The 15,001-nt window shown below is 41.6% G+C and overlaps 1 protein-coding gene across 1 annotated transcript in view; it reads right to left on the bottom strand.

Annotated features, from left to right (window-relative positions):
* The window catches only part of PTPRO (protein tyrosine phosphatase receptor type O), a 157,852-nt gene that overhangs the window by 28,255 nt on the left and 114,596 nt on the right, over window positions 1-15,001 (bottom strand). Inside the window, 4 exon segments of the mRNA XM_076342166.1 lie at window positions 1,284-1,423; window positions 5,297-5,417; window positions 8,049-8,200; window positions 13,729-13,840. Of these exon segments, the coding sequence (XP_076198281.1) occupies window positions 1,284-1,423; window positions 5,297-5,417; window positions 8,049-8,200; window positions 13,729-13,840 (525 nt within the window).

Genomic DNA, 15,001 nt, shown 5'->3' with positions numbered 1-15,001 from the left:
TGGTTTAGAAAGGGAACAAGAAGAAGTTTTATGAACGAACTCACTCCAGGTGGGGAGTGCAAGACCCTGTATCAAGTCCCGAGCACTGGATTTTTGCAGTGGCCTATTGTCATTCATAGGTTCCTTCTAGACTAGCAACGGTTCCTGTTGCAGTGCAATTCTGAGGTACGTTACACAGATGAAATCACATGTACATGAGTGTAAGGGAGGGGACTTTTATTCCCTGAGCTGAAAGGAGGGGCCACAGTTTGGCAATTGGACTTGGTTGGATGTTTTCCATTTTCCTCTCTGGGAAATTTAAATCAGTCAAGCAAAACCCAACATATGGGTTATCTTTTGGGATAATCAGTAGTCTGAGTGGGTTATTTTTTACTTTTTTTCTGAATGATTCCCCATTATGTGTGACAGACCACATGACAGAATGATGTTTCATGGCATGTAATCACAGTGATTCACTATACCATCAGCTAAACTGCCAAGTAAGCCTCATACATTGCACAGCATTGAATGTCAAAGAATTAAAACTACTACTGCTCTATTCTTCACTGAACAACATTACCAATCTAAACACTCAGATATTCAGGTGGCCTCTGAGCACAGGTACCTAACTGGACAGAGAGAAAAGGAGGTTCATTTGTGAGGCTGAGAAGGTGGGTCTGGAAGGAAATACCCTGAGAAACAAAATCCATGAGGAGCAGCCACGTTTGCAGCATAAATGTACTTTTTGAATAGCAGTGAAGGTCCTACTGAACTTCAGTTAACAGTTCTCAAAACCAGGAATAAAGTAAGCCAGAAATAATTATATGCTGCATAAAAGATCTCATGGCATCTAAATATGTCTATTTTTCCCATTCCTTATCAAGCTGCCTGACCATTTTTCCCTTCCTGCCCATTGACATTCCCTTAGTTTTGTGGCCTTTTAGGTTTTGCACAGTATATTGGAGCCATTTTCATGACTAGCCAAAGACTGTCACCCTGTTGGATGCACATAGCTTCCATCCAACTAGTTATAATCTCATCAATAAGACAGAAGGCAATTTTAATACTGCAAAATAATGAAATATTTTAGTATTTGAAATGCTTTAGTAGTTTAGCTTTTAAAGGTTTAATTCTGAACCACCTTACCATATTTGATTTAACGATCTAACCTGTGTACCGAGCATAAAATGTCATTGGGCTTTACATACAAATGCTAAGCAGCAGACAACAAACCAGAAAGATGGAAGACCCAGTCCCAGTTTCAGAGATGAAGAGCAGAAGCCAAAGAAGAAACGCTTACGTACCTGGACTTTTGTTTCCTGACCAGATCCAGCCTGCTGGCAGTAGACTTCAAAGAAATCAGCCACTCCTTCTTCCACCCACAGCAGAGTCACGGAGGTCTGAGTCTTATTGACAGCAAACAGTGATTTTGGAGGGGCTGGCTCTGGTTAAGAGAAAATCTCCTTTTATTAAGCTTATCTTTAAGTTTCCAGACAACTGAGAAGAGGAAGCCTTGAACAAAAATGAAAGCAATGCCTGATGCCCTTCTATCTTTCGTTTCCTTCAGATAAAGCCTGCCAATGTAAAGCTGTGCCTCTCATGATGATAAACTACCACTGTCAAATGGGAAGATGATGAAGTGTCTTAGTTTTTCTTCTCTATTTAAACTGCTCTCTGTTTGGACAGTTGGATAATTACTTCACTTCCCTTTTCAGCAGAGCCCTTGTTTGAGGATGATCAGCATGTTCTATTAATAGAACGATGTTAACAGATGCTCTTTTGGGAGAAGATGGCTGTCCACCTGTTAGCAACACTTTTGGCCTGAGAAATCTTTGCTTCACAAAGCCTGCCCCAGGAGATGACAAAGCAGCAGCTTCTCACAAGCGAAAGCCATCCAGGTTCATTTAATTGTAGCAGAGGAAATATTTAGTCAATTAGCAGTTTAAAAAAAATCTTGTAGTCTGGGGTTTTTTTGTTTTGTTTTTTTTTTTCTAGGCTAACTTTTAAGGGCCATTGGGTCTGCACTCGTTTCAGTTAGCTGCCGGAGTTTTCTCTCCTCACTGAATGCAGAGGTCCAGATTTCGGGGGTCTTCAATTTATTGCTTCAATTTTCGTTGCTGTTGTGCCAGATGAACTGGCACAGGCAAACGTATACAAGGGACTGGGGTTCCTACATGGCAAGGAGGAGACAACCCTGTGATAGGACGACTATTGGGGGTCTCCTGGGAGAGATGGCGTCAGAGATACTGTGAAACACGGACGAGGGCCTGCACGGAGCGCCCCCGGTCCCGCGTGGGGCGGCCTCGGCTCTCCTCTCCAGGGCCACCTCCCCGCCCACGGACCCCCGTGACTGGGCGGGCAGCGGCCCGCGGGAAGCCACGCGGACCTCCAGTGGAGGCCACCCCACACTGCAACCCCGCCTGAACCAACCCGGAGTACGGAAAGCACAGGAGAACAGGAGGGGAAACCTTGAGGAGCAGGGACAGGAGCAAACAGCCAAGGCATGGTGTTAAGATGAGATACACTTTTTTTCACAAGATTATTTAAAGACCAAGGCTTGATCCTGATTTTCATCCTGAAGACTTCACACAACGGGTACTTGCAACCCCCAGCTTTCAACGCCTCAGGCATCCTGGGCTCCTTTAGTCTGCCTTCAGAGAGTGCAAAGTTCGGGTTGTACATTTCCGAGCTGTTCTCCAGAGTTTTCAGATTTCCTAATCTATGGATGTTTAATGAAAGTTGTCATTCTCAAAAAATGACCTGATTCCAGGGTCCTGACACACTACATACAATGTGCTATGTACAACAGCATTTTGCTCTTATTTTTCCCCTTCACAAATAATTTGTTATTCTCCTTCTGTGAGATGCTGTCACAGGAGACTGGACATGAAGTGTAAGATCCGCCACAAAAAACTTGGCACAAAGGACTTGCTCAAGTGGTTATAGACATTTTGGAGACGTATCTGATCCTCAGACAATCAGATCAGTGTTCTAGGGTTGGAGGCTGCCAAGATTATATTGGCATTAGGGAGAGCGTTGAGGAGAGCAGGGTAAGGACTGAGGCACATTCACGTGGCTTCTTCTGTGTCACGGGGATTGCAGCGTACATGTTGTCCCAGAACTGCATAGGAAAGAGACCCTCTCCCTTAATTACACCCATATATCTGCTCTTGGATTCAGAAACACATTCCATCCCTCAATCCAGGTAAAAAAAATGGCCTCAATTAAAATATGAGTTTTGCATTTGGGCATCATCCCAAGCAAATCCTCCTTTCGCCTCCAGCAAATGGCTTGATTTTTCTGCAAGTGGAAAGTTGCCAGGATGAAGCAAACATCATGGAGGGAAGAACATTTGGCAGGAAAGCTTAAGTGACTGCCAAGTGCCAAGTCGTCTATCACTTAGACTCAGTTCCCACTACTGCTAATTACAACTCCCATTGCTCCCTCAGAAACAGAGAGAAGGAAAACTTCTGGTAAAATATCCTTATTATTGTCTATTCAAAGTGCAAACAGCGTAAAGAAAAAAAAAAAAAAAACAAAACACAACAAGCCAACGAAAACCAACAACCAGAAGTCTGGAAGTGATTTATTGAAAAGGAATTCATTCCACCTTCTCTTTGTTGTCAATGGAAGAGCAAGGGCAAAATAACTATACCAGTTCATTAAGAGCCTGCCTGTCCATGAGCAAAGAATGGGAAGATACGACTAGGCTGCAGGGTGTACAACATGAATAACACATGGGACTAATGGACCTGTCTGAAAGATAAAGCTAGCTGATATTTTGAAATATCCCCCTAAAATATTTGGACAATGGTAGCAGGGGGATATACTCACCCTCACACATCCACCCACTCAGTCCTGGGAACGAACACACGCACCTAACTGTGCACAGATACAAGGCATGGGGAAAACAGTGGACAGAACTTGTATAGGGAAGGGAAAATCCATGCAATTTGTCTACATCTTTCAAATATTCCCTTTGGTGAAAAGACCTGGAAGAACTTCAGATTCTTGTGGCTGTACTGCTTGCCCCAGCGCTGTTTAAGAGATTTGAGTAAGAGATATTGAGAAAGACGAATAGACAATGATTGCTTCAAGACCTCTAATTCAATTAAAACTTATGGAGCCCTTTAAATTCACTTCTTTCACTGTGACTCACAAAAGGTTTGTTATGCATGTATAGAAGATAATCCAGTTTGAAATTACTAACTCTTCTTTACCCACCTTCACAGTGGAGTTAATGGCTGTAAAAGCAGTTAGGCATACTTCAAAATTTCACAGCTTTAGCTACCTAGAGCTCAATAATTCTACGTGCGTGCAAAAGTGAAGTAAAATCTCTTAAGGTACAATGGTATAGTGTCCAGTCTTCCTCACAGGTAAAGGAAGGTATTGGACAGAAAGTTCATAGAATCATAGAATAGTTTGGGTTGGAAGGGACCTCTAAAGGTCATCTAGTCCAACCCCCCTGCCGTGGGCAGAGACATCTTCAACTAGATCAGGTTGCTCAGAGCCCTGTCCAACCTGACCTTGAATGTTTCCAGGGATGGGGCATCCACCACCTCTCTGGGCAACCCACTCCGGTGTTTCACCACCCTCAGCGTAAAAAATTTCTTATATTTATTTTTATATATATATATAGTTATATTTAGTTATATATAGTTATATTTTAAAGTCCTACCTAAAGGATGAAGTTCTTAAGTCTTTTTTTGTTTCTTTGAGTAGATTACACATATTTCCCTTAGAATGATGCTGAGTTCCACAACCCTGAATCTGACTGGTTTTGTAAAGAGTACTGTCATTGATTTGTATTTAAGGGTACATTTTTGGTGTTAGAAGACTATGGAGATGTCCAGGGAGAGAGGAGAGGAGACAGGAAACCAGACCAGGTGGCAGAGTGCAGACCCAGAAACAGGCTTGTCAAAAACAAGGAAGGTTCTGCTTTGTATTGAAAAGTTCAGCCGTGAAGCCTGAGTCACCGCTCCCAAAACCTCCCTGTGTTCAAGACCTTAGGGAAGCAAATATGGAGCAGCGTTGTTCTCCCAGCGAGGCATTAAGCGATTTCCACTCTCCTTCCACTTACAGTCAGATTCTGCCACCCTTGCTCCTCTTGAGTAATACTATTTTAGGAGAGTAGCTTCACATATGGAAATGAGGCAATCTTCAGAGCAAGGTGAGGTGAAAATTACAGCTTTGCAAAAGAAATGCGGGCACAGGTACATGACACTGAAATGAGGAAGATGCTGAATCTGCTGACAGGGTTACTTTTATAGTCAAATGAGAGACGTGAGTTTATAATTTACAAACAAGCATTTCTTACCCAATTTCACAAGCTGGGGCAGGGAAGTATTGCTGCCTCTTTCAGTACAAGCAGTCACTGAGAGGTTGTAAATGTCCCCCGGAGGCAAGCTCAACACTGCAGTCATCACATTGCGTGTTACCTACAATAATTATAAACACCAACAATATGACCCAAACCAGATATCCTTCTTGTAAAATTAATCTGGTCACTTAATATACTACAAAGAAAGTTCTGTGCATCACAGCAGATGTCTTCTGCATACTCTAGACTTGTTACATGAACGTGTTCCCACTGACACCAAATGTGGAAAGCCATAACGCTCAGTAGAATATCACAATGCAGAGAGAAGACAATCTTAGGCCATATTTTCTGTACTACCAGTGAAAATTTAAGGAAGAAAGAAAATATCCCTCTAAATGAGACTACTCTTGCATCTAGATTTTTCAAGTTGTGCAAAATGCTAACCAAACCATGGATTTGAGTCCATTGCAATGTTAGGGGAATTTAAATCAGATCAGGTATCTCTAAGAGGAGTACACAAGACACATATAGGCGAGCCTTTATATATCCTAAGAACCTGCAAATTAAATCCGGCTGGGCAAGTCTAACACCTACCTGGAGACCTTTTGACTTGACAATAGGTCTCATGGCCTGACTTCAGTCATCTGCAAGTTTGAAACCAGATATGATCCAAAGCCGATCTGAGCTTCAAAAGATTGTGAATAACTTCTTCCTATTATTTTAGGGGTGAGTAAGCTCCCCGTTTCTCCAGGATCATGGAGAAGGATGCAGAATTCAGACACTACAACAGACTGTTTTCAGAGCACTTGTGGACTATCTACAAAGGGCGCATTCAGGAATCTCATGCTGGTTTTCATAGTCACTTAATTTTCAGGCTGAAACTTTCAGTTCCAAGAGGGATAGACAGTTCTGAATAAAGACTAACAGGACTATGCACATTATTTTGGTCACTTGTCTCAAAACTGACCAACTTCTTCAGAGTCTTGGGAAGTATTCAAATAGCAGGTAGAAAAAGTCATCATAACTTGGTTATTTTACCTATTTATTTTAATAATTCTACAAGAAAAACAACCATAATAACAATCTTAACAATCTTAGTAAATCACATAAAGAGAGTACAATATAGTACGATTTTTAAAGGAAACTATTTCTGAAAGTCACTAACAGAGCTTAGGAGAACAGGTACACCCTAGAGCCTGCAAGCATGCAACCATATTTAAAATATGAGCAGTACCATAAAAGTTAGCTATAAACAGGTTGTTGCAGGAATTTCTTAAAGAATACTTGCTGGGTTCTCTTGTTCTGAAAATAAAATAAAGAGAAATACTCCTAAAGACATCTTTGAAGTTTTATTTGTAGATACCCTCTATTTTTAATCTGTTGTTTAATCTAATATTCAATATGCATTTTAATTTAATTTCATATTCAATATTTACTGTATTTTATATTTATTCAATCTAAGAATTTCTTTTTCAAATATTTTTTACCAGAAGTGGTAGCACAAAAGTCAGATTTTTTTTCCTGGAAGAATAATAACCTTACAGAGAACATGACTTTTGGAAGGAAGGGAGGTATATCGCAGCACAATTTTTTAAAATTCAATTGTTAGAATACTTTATTCGGGGGGGGGGGGGGAAGTGGAATTTTCTTCCTTGTTTGAAACAAAGATGCAAATATTGGAAGTTCCTGCTGTTCAGAAATGTCATGTTTTTGAACAGTTCTACTAATCATGTAATTAGATTCATGCTGCAACAAGCTCCAGATGGGTGCACTCTGGCAGCCACTAGGAATCCAATGAAAACTAGGGTGTTCCATATAAATCCAAGTAAAAATTGCTGATGAATTTGAGCTTACACTGAAAATCCACTTCCCGTTCAGCATCTGCTGAGTCTTCAGCTGTAGAAGGGAAACCTTTCCTTTGAAAAAGACCAGACACTTTGTCCCTGTCAACGATTAAAAGATCAATAGTGATGTAGAAGACAGTCACAGGCCACAGGCTGTATGAAGCTACACTGCTGGCCATATACATTCCTGCACTGCAGTGCTCCACCACTATTTCAAACGCTTCTCACTCTGTGTCCAGGGGCTGCTCTTTTGCTTCAGGTCTCAGTACCCTGCAGCAGCACGACTTTAATCCATAGCTGGAAAACCCAGATTTCTTTTTCTAAGTGATTTTTAAATATGCTCAAAGAGTTCAAGAGAATGTGCCAAGAACACATCTTAACATCTGGCAAGTTTTCTAAGAAGTGCGTATATTCTGGGTGAAATCCCCATCCCATCAGTTAGTGGAACTTGTATTTAAACAGAAAATGAAAAACACATAATTTATAAGGATGTCTGTTTGATAAAGTCGGAAAATGGGAAGTGATAGTACCTGGCCTGAATGAACTAAAAAAACTCAGCTAGTAGTGTAGTCTGGTTATTATAAAATAGAAATTGAAAGGACCATATCTGTTCACTCAGAAATACTCTTGATGTTTTATTGTCTGCAGCTCAGAAGTTTAATAAGTTATAATTAAATTCTCATCTAAATTATCAACACTTGCACTGGATCACCATAGAACCATTTTGTCCACTGCCTGTTTTGACAGCTTGAGTCTTTGGAAGTGCGTGCTAACACTGTGAAATAACTTAACTGATCAGGCTTCTACCAATCTTAATAAACTTGCTTAAACTTTGTAACACAAAGTTATCAACTCAACAAAAAAAGTACAGAAAAATGAGCGACACCTTCCCCACTCATACTTACACTCTTCTTGATTTTTTTCTTTCCTTCTGCAATCACCATCCAATGCAGCATCCTGGAATGAGAAAGGTCAGTACCATCTCCTCCATAGGTCCAGGTGACGTACAAAAGGTGGTTGTAATATTCTATGGAGGTAATCTCAGGTGCCACCGGTGCTGAAGGAAGAAGGCAAATGTATTACAGACAGGGTCTAACACAGCTGATTACCAAGTCCAGTAATAAACTTCTGCCAGAGGATACTGTTGGGAAGAGAGTATCATAAAGATAGCAGAAACATATTAGTAAAAGCATCTGCAACTGAGTGCTAGCTGAAAAAAATGAAAAATGGTATTTAACCTGGGGGATATTCGGAACAAAAATATACTTTTGTTTGCAATCTTTCAGTTTAAAAGAAAAAAAGCATGAAGCTACTGGCTGATATAAACCATTTTTTGAGTCAACATTTACAAATAGAATGCAAAGTCAAGTTAAAAGCCTCAGATATTGCTTCACTCTGTTATAGCACTGAAAAGAAATGACAGTCAGTGAGAAATAAATAAGAATTGTCACACTGAACAATTTCAATAGCTTTTCCATAGGAAAAAATATCTTCTCTTCACTAAGCTTGCATCTCCCTAGGAGGAAAAGCCCCAAACCTGCGGTTTGCCAAAGAACATCTTTTTGCGTGAAAAGTTATGGCCGCCTTTGTTCCCAGGGTGAAAGTCCCACCACCACAGAAGGCAGCCGTCAGCCGACAGCCATCTAAGCACCATATGTCTAGTCTACAGGCACATGGTAGCTACATTATTAGGTATTAGGTGAAGCAGCTGCTGGCCCTCCTCTTCCTCCGCACACCCAGCTCCTGCCCGGCGCTGTCCCCTGCGCTGCACAGCTCAGGCTGCCCCGCCGCAGCCCCGTCAGCCCGTTCGACAGCTTGTCTTGCGCTGGAGCTGCCAGCAATGCCTTGGCTCCCTGTGCAGCCCAAGAGGAAAGGTAGCAACCTCCAGAGTAACTCCTCCTAAAATAGGCATTTAAGATGAGTAAGAGAATTACCTCCTGGAGATGCCTCTCTATTAATTGCAGAGGGAGTATAGCTGATCAGCTCACCTTGATTGCCTAATTTGGAGATGCGGGTCCCCAGTTAGGGTTTAAGTTAAAACCAAGTGGAGAACCAAAAGTGAAAGTCAGCGACCGGTAAAGATCATAACCCCCTCTCAAAGTGCTATCAACGGGGTAACCTGGACAAAACGGGGAAGTGTACGAATTTGTGTGCTTGGCAGATTCTTTAGGAGCAGCGTAGGGAAAACGATGCGGACTGATTGGTCTTCCTCTGCACAAGCCCCGTTGAGTCCAGTGTGTTTGTGCAAAGGCGGCTCAGGTGCGGCTGCCTGGTGAGAGGGCCCTTCCCACCACGCTCCCTGGCAGAGCCCTGGATGCCAGCACAGCTGCGGGTGCCAGCAGCCCAGACGAAACGCAGGACGGACTCGGAGCTCGGGTCTGTTTGAAGGGGCCACAAGATGTCACTGCTGCTTTCACGAAGGTTTCTATGACTTTTGCATCGAGACATTCGTTAGAGAACAGATTTACTGAAGTAATTGCTGAGGAAGGCAGCAAACACAACGCACGGACAATTTAGAGCCATTTAGAAACGTTTAGTAAGACTATTCTCTCAAATTAATCTTGAAAATGTCCTTTTATGCTGTTGAGAGGAAGCAACCTTATTTAGTATAAAATCTTTAAAGTAATGCTTCTTTTAATTTCTAGAGTTCCCAGTCCATCCCTACACAAGGACTGTGTGTTTCTTACACTTTAAGGTCACGACTGGCATGAATCTTATACACTAGTAATAATTTCCTCCTATACCTAAAAATTGATGACATGCTTTCCCTCTTAATGTTCACACAGCTGTTTGCTTTAGGTATCTGGCAGCGAACCTCCAGGATATGTGAAATGAGACTAAGGGACAGGGCTTGCATGATGGACTGCCCTAGCACCATGTTCCACTGGGAGCTGAGTGGCACAGAGAGGCTGTGGGCAGTTACATCCCGGAGATGACCTGGCCCGAAGTGAGAGATGAAAGCATCCACAGGACCAACAGACAGCAGCTTCACAACAAGGACAGACGTGGTGGTACTCAACCAACAGTCTGTCTTCCTTACTCTTTTTGCTTCTCCAAAGCTAAAAGCATTCTCATTGTAAAAGAAAATGTTGGTGGTTTAAAGCACCCTTGCTTGTGATTGCTTTAAATCCAGCTGTTTACAGCAGGTGGCATTAAAAACTCATTAGTCACCACAGCAACACTGGCAGTGCCACAATCTCTCCCTGCGTTAAAACAACAGCGCGCAACTGTTGCTGCAGGAGCCCAAGGGAACAAATGCTGTTTCTGATAGGTCTCTGGGATCCCCCAAATCTCCCCGCTTCTCTTGGGGACATCTGACCAGTTGTCATGGGAGAGAGCTGTATATCATCTGGTCTCTTCTAATACCCTTTTCATTCCAGGTACTGCGGTTCAGTAAAGCCCCAGCCTAGCTATAGACTCCACAGGAGCAGCAGGATCCTGCATTAAGGAAATGGTTTCTCTGCTCTGAGCTTGCTACAAGGTGTGGTCCCAAACTGCCAGATGATCCTTCTGCTTTGTTTTAAAAAATCAAGCTTATGTTCCAGGTGCAGAGGTTAGCTTTCTAGTTATACGCAGAAGAACTGACAGATGGTGTACTGTCAAGAAGACTACAAAACCTTCTATTTAGTATTTTAAAATTTGGGGTGGTTGTTGGTGGTTTTTGTTGTTGTTGTTGTTGTTTTTTTGTTTTAGTTCCTGGCAACTTCTACAGGGGAGGTAGGATTGTTCAGAATGATGCAGAAAGGGACCAAGTGCTCCATAAAACCATCTGTTCTTTCTCTGGAAAGAAAGAGGCTGAGGGTGATAAAGAACTCCGCAGTCCCCTGGTAACTTGAAAGAGTGAAAAGGCAGCACCTACTGGGGACAAACATTCCAAACCTGCAGACATGAAAAATTGGCATGCCACTTTCTCGCAAGTTAGCCTGACAGCAGTCCCTGGAAAAAGCTGAAGAGATTTCAAGTAATAAGGCAACCAGAGGACAGGAGCGTATTTAATGCTCACATTCAATGGTGACCATCTATTGATAAGCGCTTGTAATTTGATCAAATCAGATTTCTTTGTTAGGACTCTTCCCTTAAAATGCCGTGATCTGGCTCACTGCTATTCAACGTTTTCATCAATACTCTGAAAGTAAAAGCACCACTGATGAACCATGCAAGTAACATGGCAACTGGCAGAAGAGCAGAGGATTTGGACAGGGCTATGATTTGAATTATTGGCCCCTACGCTGGGCCTGTTCAAACAAAATGTATTTCAAAGTGCCAGGTGCAAAGCTGAGTCTTTAGGAAAAAGGCATGCAGACAACACTTCCCAGATGATAAATTCTGGAAAGCAGCTACCCAAGGAAGGAGTCAGAAGCCATAGAATAGAAGCAAATCAACACAGACCTCCAGTGTGCACAAACAGGAGAGCATTGAATAGGGAGTTGATTTTGCCTCTGTAGGAGTATTCAGCAGGCTGGTATTACACTTTCAGTTTTCACGTACTTTGGTAAAGACAGTAAAAATTAGAGAGGCAGAGTGGGGGAAAAAAGTAACATGAAAAAATGCCTTCCTGTGAGAGCACCTGAAGAGCTCAATGGAAGCAATTTAACAGCAGAAAAGAGTGAAACTAAATTCTGTACAGAGAGAGGAAAAAAGCTTTGTGTCTCTTCAATCGATTGGAGAAAAGTGTAACAAGAATTATGGACTGGATATTAAAAATAGAAAAATTCAGATCAGAAGCAAAGGATAAACCTTTGATAATAAGAGGTATTAAGCATTGGTACAACCTTCCAGTTGGATATTTTCTGGATATTTTCACTTAGGACCACATGACCTTTTTGAAGAGAGGTTTTGCCAGTCATAAATGGATGACATTATCTAAGAGATTCATCCATTTCTGATTTTTGTCTACATCTGCTAGTTAAGGAGTTGATCCATTTTTCATCTAATAGCAGTAACAGTCTTTACTTTCCCCATACAGAGACCCAGACGGATCCTGATGACGGCTTATATTTTAGAATAACATTAATCTCCCTAATTTCTGCTGCAGGTTTCTGGAGACACAATATTGAAGCGTGAGGGCCCTGCTGGAACATTTCCACTCTAAAATGCTGAACCTGGTACCCAAATCAGTTTGAAAAAACATTTCTCCCCTCATACAGCAAACAACCAGCTGGAAAATTGCTTCCTTATAGTGCTACAGAAAAGTTGATTGATTGATGCCAAAGGACAATGAATATCCCTGGAGACCCTTCATGGGGCCCTGGTGGGTGCTATGAGTTTCTGATACACTAGAGAAGCACCAGAATTTTCTGGCAGTGTAGCTTGGGACCAGATATCTCAGGATGGGAGGGCTTCTGCTGACTTCAGTGGAGCTAGGACTTAACCCACTAATAATTTTTCTTTCGTGGGTCTGTTGAGCACAGGCACTACATTAATCATCATTGCAAATGTGCCTCATGCAGTTCCTTCCTCAGAGACACCTTTTTAGCCTCTCACCAAAAAGAAAATCTGGGACGAGGCTAGTATCTGTTTTGGAGGGAGTGGCTGGGACCTTGTAGGCTCCTCGTAATATAATTTCTACAGCTAGAAAAGAAGAGTGAGTCATACTTTATTTCCTCTTTTGATGCATCTGAATTATTTACTGCTTTCAGTCACCTTCTGCAAGGTGAACTGAAACGCGGTGCATAAAAGCAAAATGATTCAATAGGGAAATCTGACTTAACCAGCCTGGATGCTAGGAACACGTGGCAAGGTGCTAACAGGACCTCCTGTATGCTGTTCCCTCTATGGCTAATCTGTTTGACACATTGAAGATTGGTGTGTTAGATGCAAGGCTGGTCCCAACTGGTAGAGGGCGATCCATGTGGTTACATCAATTTACTGCAGCTGAGAATCCAGATTACGAATGACTTGCCAGCACCACACAGTTTCCCAAGGCAAATCCACCCAGCGCGGGTGCAATGCCTCGATCACAGGAGCACCCTTCTCTCCTTACTGTGAGCATGTAAAAAACACCCAGCAGAAAAGGCAAAGCTAGAGGACAAGAATAACGTGCTACCGGACATACTACCTGCACTTGGTCTGCCTAAGAATGCATAATTCTACTCCATGTTAGCCGAGGTGCAGTCACGGTCTGATCTGTGGACTATTGGGAGGGGGGAAAAGGAGGAAAAAGCATTTGGAAACATTGAAAATATACGAAAAAATGTTTCATAGTATTACCAAACCTAAGAATTTAGATTACTTATTTACCCATTAACTTCTCAATGTGTAAAACATACAGTGTCATAAAAGACAAGCAGGATCACTGGCCTTCACTGGAGCCATGCATTCAGCTGATGGAGAGGACTGGAACAGAGTAATCAAACACTGTGCTTTGCATAGGAAAATTATCACTTAAAGCAGTCCTCAGAGGTTTCCTTAAAAAAAAATCAGAAAAATAAAACGCCCAAAAAACAAAACCCCCCCAAACCCCACTTAGCTATTAAATGCCCTAGCTTGCAAGTATGTGCAGGTGAAACGCAACATCCAAGCCGGACTTGCTCAGCACTTCTGCTCGCGGAAGCATTTCCAAGGTCTTTTCAGGCGCCTGCTTACCTGTTATGAAGCTGATGGTGGAGCTGTCACAGCAGCTCAGCTCTGGGTCCCCCCAAGTCACCATGGTGACCCGGAAATTGTAATACCAAGCAGGCAGCAGGTTAGCTATTCTCTGTAAAGTGACAAAAGAGAAACAGCAGCTCAGGAGAAAATTCGCCAGCGTGAGGTGTGACTTATAAAACATGACAATATTTATAAAGCTACTGCCCACACATGGGACCATTTTACTGAGCTCCCACTCCTTACTCCAGTGGAAACCTCCGTACTTTGGGATTTCAATTTATTAAAAAATCTGTGCGGTGAGAGCAAACATGGTTGTGGTGGCTCTGCTCTTATCCACATGAACATGGGCCCAGGTCCTACCCACCACAGGAACCTCTCATTCATTTCCAGGGCGGCGAGAATGATTCCTGCAGAGCGATCTTCCATCACAAAATTCTGATTTGATGAAGGCAGAATATTTAACTGGAAAATGTAGGCTTTTCTATTTTGATTAGATAGGGTTTGAGGATAAATTAGAAACAATGTTTTTGACTCAGATATTGTCACTTCAGAAGACTCATTTTTTCCAATTTTCAAAGTGTATTTAACTTTGTATTATCATTTATTATAAATGAAATACGAATGAAACATAAATGACTTATGAGACATAAATTATATATATAAATACAAAAGAGATACAAATGAAGTATAAAATGCAATGTATTTTATATTATAATGTCGTATGTAATATTTAAATGAAAATTCAAATACTTCCATTGACAGCACAAAACACTTCAAATATTTAATTTTACATTTAAATGAAAAGCCTCATGATATTTTTAAAATTCAAAATAAAAGCAAATAATGAAAATTTTCAACAAATTAGAAATTGCTATTTTTACAGATCTCTGCTGTTTGTAGTGGCCTTTTTTCCCCAGATACTACAAGGCAATCCAAATGTAGGGTTTGTGGACTATTCTCTTTATGCTTTTTAGGAAAAGTTGTGTCCAATTAACACCAAAACCTTGAAGATGCTTGGACTTCTTCTGACATGCCCCTGGTGTAATATTGAAAATGCCAACATTGATTTGACAATTTTAAAAAAAGATGCAGAGCACAAAATGAACGAAGCAACTAAACAGAGTGAAAGGGCAAATTCAGTTCCAAAGGTTCTCATCAAGTGATAACCCTTCAGGAAATAATTTTTGATCTAAGCTCTCAGATAGCTTGATTTTTGATTCCCCGGCCTCCTCACTGGGCTTGACACTTAGAATCATAGAATCATAGAATC

This window comes from Aptenodytes patagonicus, chromosome 1 (genome assembly GCF_965638725.1).
Source record: "Aptenodytes patagonicus chromosome 1, bAptPat1.pri.cur, whole genome shotgun sequence".
NCBI classification, from domain to species: domain Eukaryota; kingdom Metazoa; phylum Chordata; class Aves; order Sphenisciformes; family Spheniscidae; genus Aptenodytes; species Aptenodytes patagonicus.
Note: the sequence above shows the minus strand (reverse complement) of the source record. Positions and strands in the feature narration are given on the sequence as shown.